Source organism: Phodopus roborovskii, unplaced genomic scaffold, assembly GCF_943737965.1.
Source record: "Phodopus roborovskii unplaced genomic scaffold, PHOROB, whole genome shotgun sequence".
NCBI classification, from domain to species: Eukaryota; Metazoa; Chordata; class Mammalia; order Rodentia; family Cricetidae; genus Phodopus; species Phodopus roborovskii.
Window position 1 is genome coordinate 29,177,360 of NW_026126459.1, and position 20,814 is coordinate 29,198,173.

A 20,814-nucleotide genomic window follows, 5' to 3' on the forward strand; every position below is an offset into this window, starting at 1 on the left:
TCTCTAAGATTACAACGCAGAATCCAGGAGTCGGGCTCAAATGCCTCTTGCTTATGAAAAAATTATCCTAGTGCCAACTGGAAAGTTTGGTGTTTGTTTTTATTTTCTTTTTCTCTTTAACTGAAGGAAGTGGAGGTAGATTACCTATCTGGTTTGTTGCTGTTTGCATTTAGATTAATAATAACTAAACTTCTTACATAGTTTTCATATTTTCTTTACTTCTCTCCTAGGTTCTATGAAAATCTTATGTAGCAAAGGTGCAAGACATATTAAATTTATAATATATTTCTGACTCGAGGTATTTGTCTGCACTAGCGAGAATACCTGAAGTTCTCTCTTGCTTCATGGTGCACTAGAACGTGCCGCCTTCTGCATAGCTCTTGCTTTCCACATATTTAAAGTTGTGTGTACTTCATTTGCATCCCCCCTCCCTGTTCAACAGCAGCCCTGCCTGGGAGAATGGGGAGTGTCTGCTTAGAGCACATAGGGCAAGTGGTAAATTAAATGAATTTAATAATCTTAAAATCAACATCCATAAATGTTTTTGGCTTAGTTAGGGTTTCTATTGCTGTGGTGAAACACCATGACCATGCCAACTTTTATAAAAGAAACCTTCAATTTGGTGGCTCACAATTCAGAGCTTTAGTGTATTATCATCATAGATATATCATTATAGCATGGTGTGGTGCAGGCAGACATGATGCTGGAGAAGAAACTGAGAATTCTACATCTTGATCCACAGGCAGCAGCAGGAAGTGAACAGAATCACTGGACCTCAAAGCTGACCCCCACAGTAACAACTTCCTACTCCAACAAAGCCACACCTCCTAATAGTGCCACTCTCAATGTGCCTATTGGGGCCAATTACATTTTTGAAAAACATAATTTTAAAAACTGCCATCTCTCAAACTTTGTTTATACTCATTCATAAAAGGATTCTCTTGGAAGGATTCATCCATATGTATTTCCCGTTGATCTCTTATATTTTTAGTTTCTTTTCACTTGTATTCATATCTGCAGTTCTATTTTGTTTTCTTTCTTGGAAGCTAAGTGACCAATAGATCTTCATTTAAAATAATCAAGGCATTGCTGAAGACTTAGTATCGCTGGGGCTGTGTGGACTGCATGTGATAGAGGCAGTCTCTAAGCACTCTGTAGGGTTAGCATATTTGTTTCTCAGAACTAATTAATTGGGCCATGTAGTAATTATTTTCTTGAGCATCTAACCAAATAAATTTTTTCTAATTACTTATGTTAATTAATTAATTAATTAATTAATTTTTATTTATTTATTTTTTCCGAGGCAGGGTTTCTCTGTAGCTTTGGAGCCTGTCCTGGAGCTCACTCTGTAGACCAGACTGGCTTCAAACTCACAGAGGTCTGCTTGCCTCTGCCTCCCAAGTGCTGGGATTAAAGGCGTGCGCCACCACCGTCTGTCTATTTATCCTAATTTTTAAATTTACTCCAATACTACAGATCTTTCTTCTAGTAAATAAGACCCTCACAAAGCTAGCCTTTTTATTTGGGCCAACAAAAATTGATTAGATAGTCCTTGGAGCCTTTTCTGCTCCAGCAATGTTTGGTTTTTGCAGATATTCATATATGTCTTGATATATTTTATGTCTTGTGACATTGTCATATCGTACTTTTAGAATTTAGAAATTCTTCTGAATGTTCATATATCTAACCATAAAGCAGTAAGAGTTAAGAGGATTCTCAGATCTTTAAGCTTAAAATGACCACTGAAATTTTTTTTTTTCTTCTGGCCCATATCTTTTAGCAAGTGTTGTTCTTAATCTTGGACCATTCCATATTATCAGTAGATGACCCAAGAGTTTAAGTGGGTTACCCAGTGAGTTAAGTTTTAGCTACTGAAGAGGACAAGCTGACATAGAAATCTCTTTGTTGTGAATGCAGTGTTCATTCTCCCTGCTCTGGTTTCCTCTTCCTCCCTCCCAGCTTTGTGTAGACTCTTTCTCAGAGTTACATGACAACTTGCATTCTGAAGAAAGGTGTTACACTGTGGAAGTTCAGCTCCACTTACATAGGTGAAAGTATTGTGGAAGCTTGAGGGACAATCCAATGTCATCCTTACATTCTGTGGAAGTTGAGAAGAAGAAATAATGTTTACAGAGCAGAAATACAGAAGCACTTTAGAGTCAGGCTTGGAGTTATATAGCATGAATAATAAAAACCCAGAGACATAAAGCTGTTAAAGCTGGAGATCAGAAGAGCAAAGCAGCCAGCAACTAGAGAGTTCTCACCTCTACCAATGCTTTACCAAGGTGCTGTCCACCAAACCTCAGATTGCTTCTCCAGACTGCACTGCTCTCCACCAAGTCAAGACTGCTCAACTCCTGTCTTCTCCTGCCTTATATTCCTTTCTAGTGCTGGGACTAAAGGTCTGAGATCCCAAGTGCTAAGATCACCTTTGTGTGAGCCCTGTTTCTCTTTTAGACTGATTCACTCTCATGTAGTTCAGGGTGGCCTTGAACTCACAGAGATCCATCTGCCTCTGTTTCCTGAGTCCTGGGATTAAAGCTGTGTGCCACCACTGCCTGGCCTCTATAACTGCAGTTAGCTTTGCATTCTTATTTTCAGGCGAGCTTTATTTGTTACATCGTAAACAAAGTATCACTACAGAGTTAGGCACTAAAGGCGAGTCTTTAACATATGCACTGCCTGAGTTGGTGTTGTTAACTCACATGTATGCTGTATGTTGGTATAATATATAATCCCCACTATGCAGAAGTGCCCTCTTGTTCTGAACAGATAACACAGCTTGCTACAAAATATTCTGGAACTATACTTAGATTTTATTAAAGACCACTTGTTAAAGAATTAAAGAGAGTACATTTAAGCTTATTCCTAATAGGAATCCATTTATGTCCTACACATTGGATGGCAAACAGAGAGGCACAATCTTTGACAAAAGTCTCTATGAGTAGGAAGCTTATCAGTTCAGAGCTCTCCACAGGCCTTCAGTGATGTTTGTCAGATAAAGCCCATAGTGTGGGACTGCCACTCTGGATCTTCACTCACAGATATCAGTAGTGAGCCTTTGCTTGTAACTGACCATGTCTTGATGTGCAGGTGGCAAACAACACTCTCAGAACTGTAGACTCTGGATACACCTCTGAAGCCAGCCTTGAATGGATCACTGTTTCTATCCCCATGAGTGTCAGACAGTGCAGGTGGTGGGTTTCCACAGCCATCCCTGTCCTCCCTGAACCCTTCCTTGTATACCAGTCATTGTCTTTTCTAGTTCTTTCACACTTCTTCCTGAATGCCATCTTTCAGAGCCAACATTAAGTAAAACCTCTATGCCTTTAACCTGCCTTTGGTCACCATTTGCTGTAACTGAAATCTGACTCTTCTTGAGGACTCTATGCACTTCAGCCCTTTTAGTGGTGACTGGTTCATTTCACTTATTGTTCAAAACAATTTGCTCATTTCTACTTACAGAACATCCTTGGGGTTTTGTAGGTATAGGACCCAGACTGGGATTTTAATTTCCTATTCCCCTGCCTCCACTTTGTCTATAGGTCAGAGGACGTCAGTTTTCTCTTACCATGTGAATTCTGGGAATTGAACTTGGGTCCTTGGGTTTGGTTGTAAGCACCTTTACCCATTAAGCAGTCTCAATGGCCCATGATTGCTCATCTTAATGCTGCCTGGTAGCTATACTACCATTTTCTTTCTTGGTCTCCTATATCAGTGCCTACACTTCTGACAAACTTAATTATACTTTATGGATCACATAGGGATCTTATTAAAACTTCAGACTAGATCTAGTCAGCTGTCTCTGTGGGTTCCTCCATCATGACTCCCCCCCCACACACACACACACAGTCTGATTGGTGTAATCCCTCCTCCCTTCTATATGACTCTCAGAGCTCAGCACAGTGCTTATCTGTGAATCTCTGCCTCTGCTTCCATCAGTTACTGGATACAGCATATCTGAAGGTAATTAGGGAAGTCACCAATCTGCTTACAGTAGATGGCCAGTTCAGGCACTATTGCTAGGAGTCTTAGCTGGGATCATCCTTGTGGATTCCTGGAGGCTTCTCTGGCACCAGGTTTCTTCCTAATCCCAAATGCCCCCCATCAAGATGTCTCTTTTGTTACTTTCCCCCTCCATCCTGCTTCCAACCTACCTCCACACCCAGCTTGCCCAGCCTATTCCCTCTAGTCCCCATCCCCTCATACTCCCCCAGATCCTGCCCCAGTTTACCCAGGAGATGTTTTCTGCTTCCCCTTCCCAGAGAAATCCATGCATCCCTCTTTGAGCTATCATTATTACCTAGCCTGTCTGGTTGTGGATTGTAGGCTGGTTATCCTATACTTTACTACTAATAACCACCTGTGAGTGAGTAAATACCATGTTATTTTTTCTGGCTCTAAGTTACCTTAGAATGACTTTTTTCTAATCCCATCAATTTGCCTGCAATTTTCATGAGGTCATTGTTCTTTACAACTGAGTAATATCAAAAGATATTAATAACCAATGAGATGGGAGGGGCAAGGGCAAGAAATGTGCCTTAAAGAAAACCAAGAAAAGAAAAGCAGGTGAAGGAAACAGTTCAATACTTGAAAATTGAATAGAGGCAATAATAATAAAAAAAAAATACAGAGGAAATTCTGGAAATGGAAAATCTGGGTAAATGAACAGGAACTACAGATGCAAGCATAACTAACAGAATATAAGTGAGAGAAGAGAATCTCAGGCATTGAAGATAACGATAAAGGAAATAGATTAATCGACCCAAGAAAATGTTACTTCAATCTTTGTCAAAGTTAATATTCTCTCCACCATGAAGCCATTTCAGCATTAATAAAGGGTTTCAAAATTTCTATTGGTTCCATTTTTGTTCATTGATGAAGTCTTAATTTTCCTTTCATAATCAGTTCAGAAACCTTTTCCACATAGGTCTGTAATTTTTTACTCTTGTTTGTATGGTAAAAATGTCCATTCTAGGATATTATCTTCTCCCTGCATAAAAATTTATGTAGGAGAATGAGTAGAAAGTAGAATGACTAGGATATAATCAAGCTCTGGATCCAAACATACGTTCATTCTGCAGTTTCTCTCTGTCAAAGACAATTCTCTCTCAGCCTCAACTTGGACTATTTAAGTCCTTATCACCTTGTAAGTTTTGAAATAAATTACTTAGTTTTTGAGTAGTTTATCCAATTGTGTGTTGTAGCTAGTTAATATTTCCCAGCAATTTTTAAAAATCATTGAATTCAAAATTGTTCTCTTCTGAATTGTACTTTATGTGGATGAATTTTCTGTAAACCTATCTTATATCCTTGGTAATTAGTAGAATCTCCTCTTTGTATTTTTTTTTTTTTTTTTTAGGAACAATTGTAATTCCCAACAAGTTAATATTTTTTATCTTTATTTATTTATGTATTTATTTATGTACTTCTTTAAACATAGTGTCTAAGGTATCTGCATCTGAGTCAGCTAGTAAGCTAGCATCCATATTATAGATTGAGAAGAATTATTTTTAGTGATTGTTGTATAAAATATTGACATAAAGTGGGGCTATTTAATATCCCTTGTGGAAGTATTTTCCACTGATACCTTTTAACAGGGTAGGAACTATTATAAGTAGGCATGTGAAGGCAAAATTTTCTCTATCCTCTTTTTGTGAAGGTAAGGTTGAAAGCAGTCTTTTAAATCACTATAGTATATGATGCTTTAGGTAATAGCGAAGGCAAGGGAATTCTAGGCTATAAAGAGCCCATTGGTTGGATCACGTTATTAATAACTCTTAGATCTGTTAACATTCTCCATTTTCCAGAATTCTTTTTAATGACAAATATATGAGAATATCAAGGACTAGTAAATTTTTTAATATATTAACCATTTAGCTGTTCCTATACCAGCTGTTGTAATGCTTTTAATTTTTCTAATGTCAAAGGCCATTTTTCCACCCAGACAGGTTTATCAGTTAACCATTGTAAAGGTAAGGCTGTTGGTACCTTTGAAAGATCAACAGCTGTTGTGCCTTATTTATGTACAACTTGAATGTTCGGTGACTGTTCTTGACCTTTTAATGTTTCTTTCAGAAGAATTCTTTATTTTATAGTTTGTTTCTGAGATTGGAGGATATTAATCTGAGTTTTACATCATTGTAACAAATCATGTCCCCATAAATTCATTGCTATGTTAGCCACACATGGTTTAATCTCCCTTCCATGTCCTTTTGGCCCTATACACTTGACCCACCTTGTACCTTCCTTTACCTGAGATAAAGTTTGAATCTCTTTAAGCTGCATGTTCACCTCCTGAAGAGGCCAATTTGGATGCCAAAATGTTGATGAAATTACTGTTACATCCATGCCCATATCTAGTAAACCTTCAATTAATGTGCCATTTGTTTGTATTTATTTATAGCTTTGGGCTTTTCTCACTTATAGAAGTTTGCCAAAATACTTGTTTTATGGTCTCTTCTGAAAATTTTGTTTTATTTTATCTTACTGAAGCTGTTCTGTCATCCAGAGCAGTATGATTTTTAACAATAGACATGGAGTCTTTTAATTGCTCTGTGGATGTTTCCCAATGCTGACAGGGAATGACTGAAACAAAATTGATATTGCGGCCTCAGAGAAACCCCCTCAGGTGTTTCCTAATGGCAAGTGTTACCTTGCATGGCCTTGTTGATCTGTATTCATTAGTTCAATGCTGGCCTTCTGTTGGATTATCTCCAGAAAGAACATAGTTTCTAGGAATGCCTTGCCTATAATCCCTTTTCAGATGGCCTTGTTTACCACAATTAAAACATCTGGCCTTTTGATTAATTTTTTTTTTTTTTTTTTAGAAATCTCTTTTATACAAGTGTCATCATAATTGTGAGATCCAGTGTCAGCTGTATTTCATATCCATTCATTTACGGGTGCTAAACATACCTTTAACAATCTAATCACCCTTTTGTATTCTGAATTTTCAATTAATCTTGAGACCCTGAGGTTTCAAGATTAATGGACTGATCAGGAAGGCTAGGCTGAAAGAGTGTCTGTGAAAAGTACACATAACATTGAAACAGTGTAGAAAAGGACTTAAAGGTTGTCCTGCTTGGTAGTGGCAACATACATTTACTAACTTTAAGGCTTAGCAGTTAAGGCTTATGAGACCAGTTATGGAAAAACTTGCCTCTGCTGTTTGCAAAGTGTACTAGTCCTTGGTGAGCTGATATGGAATGCTGTCAGTAGCTCATCAAAACCAACTGTATCTCTACCTTATTGGTCATGGAAACAAAAATTGCTACAGATTTTAATGCAATGATTGTGCCCAAAGACCTCTAGAGTATAAAACTTACCTCTAAAATCTAAAAGCACATTGGCTTTTTCCCCCCTCTTCTTTGTGTGTTTTAAGTTAACATGTTTCATTTGCTTCTTTTTGAATAGTTTAGCAATGACAAACTGATGTGAAGCTTTGAGCTAGTAAATATAAAAAACTTTTAGTTTAATACAGTGAGTAAATATAAGAAACAAATTTATAACTGGGAGTAGCTCAGGCAATAGAATACCTACCTTGAAGTGGATCCCCAGCCCTGATGCCATTAAAAAAAAAAAAAAAAAAAAAAAAATGCGGTGTTATATGCTTGTAGGCACGAAGATCAGAAGTTCAAAGTCATCCTTGCCTACATAGTGTGTTGGAAGCCAGTCTGAGTTCTGTGAGAACAGGAGACACTGTATCAGATAGATAGATAGATAGATAGATAGATAGATAGATAGATAGATAGATAGATAGATAGCCGGCCACTTTAAACTGTACGATTAAACATTTCTCGTCTCTGTTTATGTGATTTATTAGTTTTTGTTTTGAGTAATTATTGATTTTTAAAAGTCTGAATTTCCCTCTCTCATTTTCTTTGTAAAGAGATGTCTTTTATACATTGAGACAAATTCCTAATTATTATTTTTGTCCTTTATCTGGTAGGGAAAAGAAGCTCAAATCTAAGGAAAATAAATTATGTGAGCTACAGGCCTATCAGCAACTTCCCACATTCTCTTTTTTAATCTTAGAAAAGACTTACCATTGTAGCATTAGACACGCCCACACATTTAAATTCTGAATATCTGTATTTCAAATAGAACAGCTAGGGATGGAGAAAAATCTCAGTAGCTATGAGCATCTGCTGCTCTTCCAGAGGACCTGGGTTTGGTTCCTAGCACCCACATTGGGCGGCTCACAAAAGCCTTTCTAGCTCTAGGAAATCAATGCCTCTGGTCTCAGTGGGTGCACATTCCACCCTACACACACACACACACACACACACACACACACACACACACACACACACACACACGAGGGGGGTTGAGAGGGAGAAAGGAAGAGAGAGAGAGAGAGAGAGAGAGAAACAGCAATTTCATTTCATACAGGTAGCATCTACTTGTTATTCTAAAGAGAGTGCTTGTGGTCAGGGTATCAGCAGTGCAGTTTTTTAGTTAATTCTGCATTTTGTATCCAACCTGTCTTTACAATTGAAGCTTACTCTTTAAATGCTCTTTAAACTTCATTTTCTTCAAACAGTGCATGTCAGTGAAGTGGGATGGGGACAAGATATATTTGACTAACTTAACAGTCTTGAGCCAATGTGTGTGTAATAATATATTCCTGATGGGTACTTTTGCACCGTCATCACACTGGCCAGATCAGATCCTTACTTGGCACACCCAGATGATCTAGCTCTGTGTGACCTAGATAGAAAACATATGGAGCTGTGTGTATTTTTAGCATATGTTAAGCTTTCAGCCTAAGGGCAAGATATACAGATAACTTGAGGAAGCAAAAAGATTATTTCTGTAAGAGAGTAGTGTAGATGACCTAGAACTAAGGCTTCTTTAAAAATGTGTGTGTGTGTGTGTGTGTGTGTGTGTGTGTGTGTGTGTGTGTAGTAAATTTTCAGTTTCTTCTAGAGTCTCAATTTTTATTGCAGTCAATTGTTTATTTAATAGTAGATTCTGTATTGAAAACAAATATTGCCTGGGCAAGGTTTTATTTGTCTTCAGATGTTTGCATTATTCATTGCTAGGCCAAATGATACTAAGTTTGAACAGTTCCCCTAAATTGACTCCCTGGATGGAACACAGCAGTGCACAGAAATTGCCCCTGACTTAGTGTTCCCAGGTTTCCAGCAGGGTTCCCATCATGATTAAGAAAAAAGAAAAGCACAATTCTTGTCTTTGTGTTCTCCAGATTTTCTAGAACTGATTCCCTAAAGTCATTTTATATGCTAACTTCAGTAAATCCAGCACTGAGACTGGAACCTTGGCATTAATCAGCAGCTAAGATTTATACATGATGCAACACTCTAATATAAGCCAAGGTCAACCAACAACAGTGTGACACTTACAAGCTTCATGGTTACATTTCAAATACAGGTGACTGAAATGTCTTCTTCACAATTTTAAATATATTTGATAGGAGGGACCTGACTCAGCACTTGCCTAGCATGTGTCACTCCCTTGGATTTGATCTCTAGCAGAAAAAAGGAAGGGAGGGTGGAGAGGAAGAGGAGACAGAGGGAAGTCAGTTTCCCCTATGCCAGGGCCCATGATCTGATGCAGTTTAGTGACTAACGCTTCTTGGTGTGTTGATGCCTTGTTATCAGGATCTTTTGGTGTGGGCACTGCAGTCCCACACAACTGCAGACCATCCAGAATCTTTTGCCTACTTTTTGTTATTTAGGATACTGCCCCTTAATTCACTACTGTGACTAGTATAAAAACAGTGGCCATAATGGCACCAACCAGCATTTCTTTGTCCTTTTAGAGGCTAATGCACATAGAGATTATATGCTAGTCAGCCATGGTAGTTTAAATGAAAATGGCCCCTATAGGTTCATAAGGAGTGGCACTGTTGGGAGGTGTGGCTTTGTTAGAGTGGGTGTGGCCTTGTTGGAAGAATTGTGTCACTGGAGATGGGCTTTGGCTTTTCAGAAGCCCAAGCCAGGCCCAGTGTCTCCCTCTCTTCTTGCTACCTGCCAGTCCAGATGTAGAACACCCAGCTCCTTCTCTAGCACCATGTCTGCCTGTACAATGTCATGCTTCCCATCATGAAGATAATAGACTAAACTTCAGAACCTGTAAGTAAGCCCCAATTAAATATTTCCATTTATAAGAGTTTCTGTGGTCATGGTATCTCATCACAGCAATAGAACAAAGCTATCATCTGACCCAGGACTTATGCCCTAGATACTTATCCAACAGAGTTGAAAACATGTCCACATAAAACACCAGTGATAATAATAGCATTGGTTATTCATAATGATCCAACCCAAATAATCATAAATTTATGATAGACTACATCAGATGTATGTCATGAATATTACGCAGTCACTGAAGGATGGGGTTGTATACCATTCATGAAATTTCATGTTTTGCAAGGTCTTTACAAAAGACAAACTGTATGATTCTATTTGTATGACATTCAAGACATGAGCAACTTTATTAAAAGAGTTGTGGTTACAGAGAGGTGGATAGAAAGTCACTGTTACTGAGTATGACATTCCTGTTTGGAGTGATAAAAGTTTCTAAAATTGTGGTACAAATGCTTCAGATCTTTACACATACTATAAATCATATCACAATAAAACTGTTCTATTTGCAGAAAGCAAAGATTGCTTTAGATTTCCCCAAGAAACAAAGTCTGTATATTAGCAGGTGCAGAGTGGGGCACCCAGTGCTGATAACCAATGAGAAGAAAGCTAATTGGAGCTCTATCAAGGGTACTTTTCCCTAGAAAACTTCAACACATAATTCCTTAGTGTACTGGTTCTCAACCTTACTAACGCTGCAACCCTTTAATACAGTTGCTCATATTGTAGGTGACCCCAACCATAAAATTATTTCATTACTACTTCATAACTAATTTTGCCACTATTATGAATCATAATGTGAGTACCTGTGTTTCCTGATGGTCTTAGGCGACCCCTGTGAAATGGTCGTTCAACTTGCAAAGGGGTCATGACCCACAGATTGAAAACTGATGCCTTAACAGATCATATGTGGAATCCAGTTCTGTTCTTGGTATCAGGGACTCAACATTGAACAAGCTGAGGGCATCTTTTTCCTTCCACCAACAAATCTGATGATGTGCTGCTGGCTCACTGATTGGTGTTCCTGACATCCCAGCTTCTCAAACCAGAGCCCAGGAAGCCTCCACGACTTTTCCTCAGCACTTCCAGCAAAATTAGAGAGTGTCTCTCTCATGTTCTTTAGCTTGCCTCACTGTCTTATTCCTCCTGCTATTGCTGGCTCTGTTATCTCATGGGGTTAATCTCACAGCTTACAACGGAATTGCCATTAGAATCAATAAGTTAATGAATAAATGAGCAAACTATAAGGCATCATTTGTAAATGTCATTTTTGGGCTTGTATTCCCCTGTATCTTCAGGAATGGAAAGTAACCACACCACAGCTAATACAGCAGGAACTTCAATTCCTAGAGATCTGAGGCAACATTTTGTGAATGAACTTTATTTTTTCCTCATGCTCCCTGTCAAAGCTGGGAATCTCTGATAAATACCGTAACAGTGGTTTGTTTTGTTTTTCTTTAAGTCATGTTAATCCCAGCTTCAGCTCTCACTAAATCATTCTTGCAAAATGTCTCCATGTGATCATGTTTTGTTCTTAATTAAGATTGTCCCAGTGTTCTGCGTAAGGAACTGCGTGCAATGCTAGGCAAGTCATAATTTTGTTCTTGTGCATCTAGCTTCATTTCCAGCCTACTCTGTATCTTCATGCTTTTGCATATACTGTTCCATTAATCAGCAATGTGCTGCCTGTGCTTTTTAAAAATGAATTTATTAAAACAGTAATCAAAAATCCATAACAAATCACATGGCCTTGAATGGTAATTGTCAAAAGTACATTTGTCAGTCAAACACTTTATTGTTTTAAGGATTCCTTAAGTCTAAAGTTGGTTCCTAAATTACTGTTTTCTTTGACTAGAAAGAAAATATTACTTTGGGTTTGCAGTCATAAAAAAAAAAATGGGGGTAAAAGAATTGGTTCCATGACTTACTGTTTCTTTCAGAAAATGGCTTTCTTTGAGCTTTGGGTTACTCATCTCTAGATAACTACCCAAAATGATCACGGAAATACACAGTAGAGTATGGGTTGGAGGTGCCTGGAAAGCAGTGAATTACTGTCTGAAAGTGGAATTAACAACCCTGAGAGTGAGTACAGGTCCTTTCCTTACACTCGAGTCATTTGTCCTACTGTGTGGCTGCTCTTTGAGAAGAGCACATCCCTTAGTCCTGTTCTTACTGTACATGCTCCAGGACACGCTCTTGACCACATGGGTTCCTGGCCATCGCTAAGGACTCCTCTGAATTGCTTGGTCCACATTTTTGTTGTCTCATCTTCTGTGTTTCCTTTTCTCTTTCTCATCCTCTCTTTATCCTTACCCTGTGTAATAGACCCCCTCCACTTTTTACAGTTTTTTTTTTTTTTTTACAGCCATAAAATTTCCAGAGAGTATGTAAGTTTATGGAGTTGTCAAAGTTCTACATTAGATTGAGAAGCAAAATTTATTTTTGTGGTTTAACATCCTGGTTTACTAGAAACTCTTTTTTCTGGTACTGGGCCTGCTTTTCTGAACAACACAAACAATGAAAGGCCCTCAGCTTGGCATCATTGCAGCAATTCTGTCTTAGGTATCTTTCAAAGTTTATGTTAAGACTTTTTCCACAATTGTTAAATATTTAATGACTACATTTCTACTTTCCAAGTATAAAATGTGCTTCATATGTGCATACACACAGACACAAATGCATACACACACACACACACACACACACCACTGACACACACACACACACACCAACTGCCTGGTATATGTCTTCTGCCTCCTCCTGGCCAAGTGTATCTGCACCCTGACTTCAGTGTTGCCCTGTCTGTTGTGCATCACAGTGGGACTTCCTGGAGGAGATATCTGCATCTGTTGTTTGACCACGACTCAGATTACTCAACTTTAGCCCTGGTTGCACTTTTAGGACTGTGACCACTCTCCTGACTGCCAAATTCAGTGGTCACATCTTTATTGCCACAGAAAAAGAACTGGTTGTTTGAAAAGACTTCTGTGCATTGCATCCTACCACCCCTCCTCACACCCCTGTGACCACCCCCTCCTCACACCCCGTGACCACCCCCTCCTCACACCCCTGTGACCACCCCCTCCTCACACCCCTGTGACCACCCCCTCCTCACACCCCTGTGACCACCCCCTCCTCACACCCCTGTGACCACCACCCCCTCGCACCCCTGTGACCGCACCCCCTCACAGTCCTGTGACCACACCCCCTCACAGTCCTGTGACCACACCCCCTCAAGTCCTGTGACCACACCCCCTCATAGTCCTGTGACCACCCCCCTCCTCACAGTCCTGTGACCACCCCCCCTCACAGTCCTGTGACCACACCCCCTCACAGTCCTGTGACCACACCCCCTCATAGTCCTGTGACCACCCCCCTCCTCACAGTCCTGTGACCACCCCCTCCTCACACCCCTGTGACCACCCCCCTCCTCACAGTCCTGTGACCACCCCCTCCTCACACCCCTGTGACCACCCCCCTCCCTCACAGTCCTGTGACCACCCCCCTCCTCATACCCCTATGACCACCACCCCCTCGCACCCCTGTGACTGCCCCTTCTCTCTCCCTTTTTCTTGCCCGTGGGATGCTAGTAACAATTACTCTTAGGTTCTTCACATGTTTCCTCAGGACATAAGGGACCAGGTTATTATTTGTTGAATGGATGAGTGTTTTCTATACTGACAGTTTCTCACTGTAATTGGACACAGCCACCTTTGGTCTAGTCTCTTGACTGTCTCTTGATCTGCCTACAGTATACAGTAGTAAAATAAGTCACTATGTGGCTTTTATTTACATGAAGTTCAGTTAATTATAAGTTCTCTGTATACTAAAAGTAACTGCAAAAGTCATTTTAAAGTACATTTTGTTTCTAAAATTTTTACAACTGTTTAACTCATTACAGTAATCCTGTAGCCTAGCTGTCAGTTCTGGGGGAAGGGAGACAAATCTTACTAAGTGTTATATTTTAATTGTAAATCTATTTTAATGTATGTATTCTGAAGTTTAGAGGAAGAATTAGTGTTTTATGATGTTGTAAGGATAGGGCTGAGGGGTTGAGCACTATACATTTCTTGTTATACAGCTTAAAATGCAGAACCAGAGTTTGTTCTTTCAGACCATAGCTCATGAGTTTCTTCTGAATGACACCAAAAACAGTGAAGATAAATGCTAAATATAAGTTTTTGAATTCAGTAAATCTTAATTATACCACAGCACATCTCTGTTTTCTTATTCCTAGGCAGTTATTTGGCAGAAGAGTAGAGTATCAGACCACAGGATGGCTCTCATGTCGGTTCTGGGAACTGCTGTGATGGGCAACGTGGAATCTGTTCAGCACCACTGTGAAGAGTCTCAGGTACATGACAAAAGCCCATCTGTAATTCTCACAACCAGTGAGGCTGTGATAGCCCCTGTTTATTTATGCTTTTAGAGTTTTTTTTTTTTTGTGTGTTTTTTTTTTATAAAGTTGATTTTCAATTTAGAATCGTCTCTTTACATTACAGAGAAAAGAGTAGATCTTGCTTCTTTATTTCTGTCTCATCCTGAGTACAAACTCAGCTTATCATCTGTTGGTCTTTCAGATCTATGAACTGCTGGATGATGCTTCTGTCTCTGTCTCTCTGTCTCTCTCTCTTTCTCTCACCCCTACATGCGCACATGTGTGCACTTGTGTGTGTGTGTGTGTGTGTGTGTGTGTGTGTGTGTGTGTGTGTGAGAGAGAGAGAGAGAGATACTGACTGATTGATTTCTGGGCATTGAACCTAATGTAAAGCCTGGTATATGTGATACTGTAATACTCCAAGTCCCTTTTTCCCCCATTTTTATTTTTCAGTCATGTCTTGCTAGGGTAGGTTTGAACTCTGTATGTAGCCATGAACTTCTGGTCCTACCCCATCCTTTAGTAGCTGGGGTTGTAGGCTTGGGCTGTCAGGCCTGGCTTTAACATAGTTCATGTGTAGTTTTCTTTCTCGGTGCTAAGAGTTTAACACAAGGCCTCACCAGTGGTGGCAGGCCTTATGCCCAGACCAGGGGAGGTTCTGCTCATCTCTCCAACCCCTCCCTCTGACATCCCTTCTGTCTCCTCTTGATCAGTGTCCCCTGAACCTCGGAGGGCTTGATACAGGTTTCATTTAGGGCCAGGCATCCTGCTATCACATATTCTTGGCACTTTTATGGATTTCTGCATCAAGTACCCCACTGTATAACGGAGCTTCTCTGATGAATTCTGAATGTGACACACTCCAGGAGGGTAAACAGTATTAGAAGACAGTTTGACATCATGGCCTTTTAACAAAAAAACAGTCACCTCCTAAGGACTATGATTCCCTAGTCAAGGCTATTTGACCATATTTACAGTGGGGCATGAGTTTCCTCTTGTGAAGCAGGTCTCGAAGGCAATCAGAAAGTGGTAGCTTACTTGTTTCCAGTCATACCAGCATAGGACTAGAGGGTGCATCTTGCCTCTGAGGTTATTATTGTGTCTTAGCATATTCACAGCTTAGTAATATTGTTAAGAATACCCCCACACAAACCTGCGTAGCAGCTCGGCACCATGACAGCTAGACAGTAGGGAAGAGGCTTACAGCTCAGCTCCAACTTGACTTCTCCGTCCTATGACCAAAGTGTGTAGTCCTTGGCAACCTTTACTGCCGAATCCTGGTGGCAACCAAGATCAGTGGCCATAGTCTTTATTGTTTGGGTGCCCCCGGGGCCTGTCTGACCAGTCACTACTATGGAGGTATCCCATTCCTGACACTGTGATTATAGTACAGAAATCATGGCTTCCAGGAAGGACATATCCATGGAGGGTAGTACCTTCCAAAGGGTTGCTTTTTTGTTGTTGTTGTTGTTGTTTTTTAAGAGAGTGTGTGTTTGTCATTTTTTTTTTTTTTCTTGAGACAGGGTTTCTCTGTGTAGCCCTGGCTCTCCTGGAACTCACTTTGTAAACCAAGCTGACCTCTCACAGAGATTCACTTGTCTCTGCCTCTGAAGTGCTGGGATTAAAGGCATGTGCCACCACCTAGCTAGATTATGTTTTTAAATAAGGTTATAGAATAATTGGTTCCTATGAGGCTTTTTCATATCCTCTTAGTTTTGGTTACCCCTTTTTTGGGGGGAGTTTATTCAGCTTGTGTTTCCATATCACAGCTCATCATCAAAGGAGTCAGGATAGGAACTTGAGCAGGGCAGAGACATAGAGGCAGGATCTGATGCAGAGGCCACAGAGGAGTGCTGGTACTCGTGGCATGTTTAGCCTGCTTGCTTGCTTTTCATTGTTTTTATACATTATCAGAAGATGAGATTTTCCATGTTTGTGTAGTCTGGCCTGACATCCGTGGTCTCTTAGAGTTTGTAGCACATCTGCCAGGCCCTTTGACTTCTATAGAGTCTCCATTGAGAAGACAGGTTAATTCTAATAGGCATGCCTTTATATGTTACTTGGTCTTTTTCCCTTGCAGTTTTTAATATTCTTTCTTTGTTTTGTTGTTTAGTGTTTTAATAATTATGTGACAAGGGGACTTTCATTTCTGGTCCAGTCCATTTGGTGTTCTGTAAATTTCTTGTATGGATAAAGATACAAGATGCCTGTAAAGGCATCTCCTTTAAGTTAGGAAATTTTTCTTCTATGATTCTGTTAATATTATTTTCTAGGCCTTTGGGTTGGATTCTTCTCCTCTTCTATTCCTATTATTCTTAGATTCAGTTTTTGTAGTTTCAAAGATTTCCTGGATGTTTTGTGTCAGAAAATATTTATTTAGATTTAACATTTTCTTTGACCGATATATCTGTTTCTTCTATGATATCTTCAATGTCTGAGATTCTCTCTTCCATCTCTTGTATTCTGTTGGTGATGGTTGCATCTGTAGTTCCTGTTCACTTACCTAAATTTTAAATGTCCAGAATTCCCTCAGTTTGTGTTTTCTTGTTTCTGTTTATATTTTCAGGTCTTGAACAGTTTCACTTGATTCCTTCAACTGTTTGTTCTTTCTTGGCTCTCTTTAAGGCATTTATGAATTTCCTGCAGTTTTTTGATCATCTCTTTATTTCTTTAAGGGATTTATTTACTTCCTCTTCTAGGATCTATATTATCTTTATAAAGATGGTTTTTAGGCCATGGGTGTGGGTGTGGGTTGGCTGAGCTCTGGTGGTACCTTATTGTCCTAGCTGTTGTGTTCTTATATTGGAGTTTAGGCATCTGGGTTTGCGGTGATTATAGGTCTAGGTGCTGACTTCTGACATTGTCTTTGATGGGTGGGTGTTTTGTTCCTTGATTTCTGTTTCTTTTTCTGACCAGAGTGGCCTGTGGTTAAGTAGAGAATGTCCACCAAAAGTGGGGATCCTAGGGCTCTAGGTACCTGTTTGGCCTCTGGTGCATCAAGGAAGCTTCACCCATGGGTGTGGATGATGAGGCGAGAAAGGACTGTTAGGGCTGGACTGGGGATCTGGGTGCTGGGATGGCCTCTGGTGGACAAAGGTTGGTTACCCTGTCTTACCACCTCTTTCCCCCTATCCTCCCATTTCTCCCCATTTGTAAGTTTTATAAAGATCATTTATGCTTCATTATTGTGCCAAGAACTTAATGTGGATGCTTTCAATTTAAAGACCCATTTGTTTCTTAGCTGTTGGGTTTATAAAGCTATCCATTATCAATTTCTCTTTGTGCTTAAGTCTCTCTCTTTCTCTCTCTCTCTCTCCCTCTCTCTCTCTCTCTCTCTGTGTGTGTGTGTGTGTGTGTGTGTGAGTGAGCTCATTTTTTAGACTCTCTGATTTTTCTCAGTGTTTCCTCTTTCTGTGTGTTCTATCTCTTTCTATCTTCAGACTCTTTTACTGATTATTTCACTTAGAAAAGTAAGTTCAGTTTCCAAGAGTATTTTTATTAAAATGCTGTTCTATAGCTTCTTGTTGTTGTTGTTGTTGTTGGTGTGTGTGTGTGTGTGTGTGACTCTAAAGATGAGTTTTTGTTTTTAAAGTATTGTCTCCTTAAACAACATTCATTTCATAGGAGACGGATGTTATTTTACTTAGAATGTCTTGTTATTCCAAACCTGGCTCTCTCTCCCTGTCTTCATTTTGTTCTGAGCTTCTGATTCTCTTTGTCTTTTTGCTGTGTAAGAGAAATTCAACTGGGAATAAGTATTTGTGGCTGCTGGTGATTTGTCAGATTCCTCTTGGGTGATCCTTACATATCTGTCTGTTTATCGTCTACCTATCCATCCATTCACCCATCCATCCATCACCATTAAGCTCTACCTGTCACCTTTCTTTTTTTAAAATTTCAAGCACTGAGTTAAATTAATTTTGATTGATCTTCATATATTGTCACTATTTAGTTTCTTTAGACAAGAGGTGTCTCTAGTGTCTTGCTACTTATGGTGACTGAGTTGGGATGCAGAGGGTAAATGTGAATTGCCTTAGAGTCCTTCTAGTTTCCTGGGACCTGTTCTGCATACGCTAGGCATCCTGATATGATCTACAGACTAGTAGTGTTGGCACCACATGGAAGCTTGTTAGAAATTGGTGTTGGAGGCCTATTTTCAAGTCAACTGAGGCAGATCTGTTTTCAAAGTCCTTAGATGCCACACTCAAGTGTGGAAAACATTTACATAGACCTTCATTTGCAGTGATTGGATGTGTAACTGGGAGTCACATGAGTCAGTCCTGTAGTGGGTACTTTTTTTCACTGTTTTGAGACATTACCAGATCTGTGTTTACTATTTTTTGTTTTTATTTGTTTTTGTTGTTGTTTACTTGTTTGTTTTGATTTGTTTTTTCTTGGTTTGGAAGACAGATTTACAAAAGGATTCCTGGTATTTTCTCATAGATGACAGGAATTTTGCTTATCTTCACATGGTTATTTTTGCATGGAAGAATGTATAATACATGTGTTTATAATGTTCTAGTTCAAGTGCTGGAAAATGTCTACTAACTTTGGAATGTCTGTAAGTAATCGCACAGTCAGATTTCTCTTCTGTTATTGTTTGTGTTGTGCCATTGTGTTTCTGCTCCCAGCAGCCTTCCATCATCACACCACACTCTGGCTTGTGTACTCAAAGTCTTGTTCAATATTAGAATTTCTTTGGGCGTTTTCTTATCCTTGGTCAAAACAATTCTAATTTTTGTTTACCCACCTAGTACAGGCTATCTCCTCTTATTTGATTCTGCTCCCCATTAGGTATCTTTGAGTGTAAAATTTGCCCACCATGTTTTCCCTCCTGGGACTGGAATGACAGATATATTTATTGGCCTTTGGAAACCGTGGATGCAGAGTGTCTCTGTATCTCTTCCTTCTGTGAAAAAGGTCTCTTTTTATGTGTTTGGTACTGGCAAGCATCTTCATTATAGGCTGTGGAGCCACTTGAGCCCTGCATTAACAACTTTTGTGAGGAACTTTCTGGTGTCAATTGTTGGAACTCCTTAGGTTGTCCTTGTTGTCATCTGTCTTCTCTTTGATATTTTTAGCTCTGCTCCAAGCTAAATGAATATGTTAGTACCACCTGACTTTTACTCCTGAAACTATGAATTTTTTCAGAACTTGGAATTTATTTTCAGTTCTTTCAAAACTTTATTCATAGATATCTGTCCTTACTTACTTTCTGACTTAATTGACACTGTTTTTTGGTTTAAATTCCACAGTATAGTACTTCATTCCTGAGTCATTTCCACAGTGTTCTATCATTTCTATTTTCTGAGAGGAAAGAGTTTTATTCTCTGCTGTTTTATGTGGCTTGAAGCCTTAATTTGCAAGTTCATGGATGACAGGTTGTTTATGTTGTTACAGTCCCTTCCTGCAGCCCAGCACCTACCTCTCCCCCTGGTTCTAGTTTTAAACCAGGTGTTACATTAGTAGTTCATGCTTCTCACCCGAGACTTCCAGGCTGGAGCTTGGCCTGGCCTTGGCCTGGTTTTGGAGCTGGCTTTGTTCTTTCCTGTGACCCTGGCAAGTGGTTGCAGACAGTGGTCACAATGTGTAAGTCATTTTGTTTTCTTCCAGGGAGGTGTTATGTGAGCTTCATGTTCCAAGTGGAAAGATTGATCCTTCAGTCCTGTGCTAGATTTTAACTCCAAATGTGGTCTACTGCTGCTGGTCCTTCAGTCCTTGGCTAGATTTAAACTTCAAATGAGCGTCTTGCTTCTGCTCCTAACACATATAGGACCTCTTCCTTCAGCTCTCACTTCCCATTATGTAGTCTGCACACACAACTGGATCTTTGTCTGTCATTGGTAGTGTTAGTTCTTTGGAAATTACTTTAAACATTGGGCTTTAATCACCCTCTATAGTTTGCATTTAGGAGAGGGACTCTCCACATGAACTTGTTCCAGTGTCTTGAACAGTTTTTAAATGACTGTGTTAGAAATGTGTGTTATTCAGATCTGTATGATATTATAGAGCTTTACTGGGAAAAAAGAGAAAGACAAGGGTCAGCAGATCAGACAGGCTTACGTTCCTATACAGACTATGGACTCTCGAGTGGGGTACAGAATACAGAAGTTGCCACTTGGACAAGGGGTAAAAGTGAGATTTAACAAAACCTTACAAAGTTTTAATGTGAATTTATTGCTGTGTCAGCTACTTGATGCAAGAAATAACCACAACATTGCTGTCTTAGTACCATCAGTGCCTTAGTATCTAGAGATGAGGAATGAGATTACTCAGAAATTACAGAGCAAAGGGGCCCTGAACATGGAACCTGGGGGGCGGGAG

At 39.6% G+C, this 20,814-nt stretch overlaps 1 protein-coding gene across 3 annotated transcripts in view; it reads left to right on the top strand.

Moving 5' to 3' along the window:
• The window catches only part of Pms1 (PMS1 homolog 1, mismatch repair system component), an 84,194-nt gene that overhangs the window by 41,129 nt on the left and 22,251 nt on the right, over positions 1 to 20,814 (top strand). For all 3 annotated transcript variants that reach the window (XM_051190124.1, XM_051190125.1, XM_051190126.1), the window contains one exon: positions 14,350 to 14,466. In XM_051190124.1, the coding sequence (XP_051046081.1) occupies positions 14,350 to 14,466 (117 nt within the window). The remainder of the gene's footprint in view (positions 1 to 14,349; positions 14,467 to 20,814) is intronic.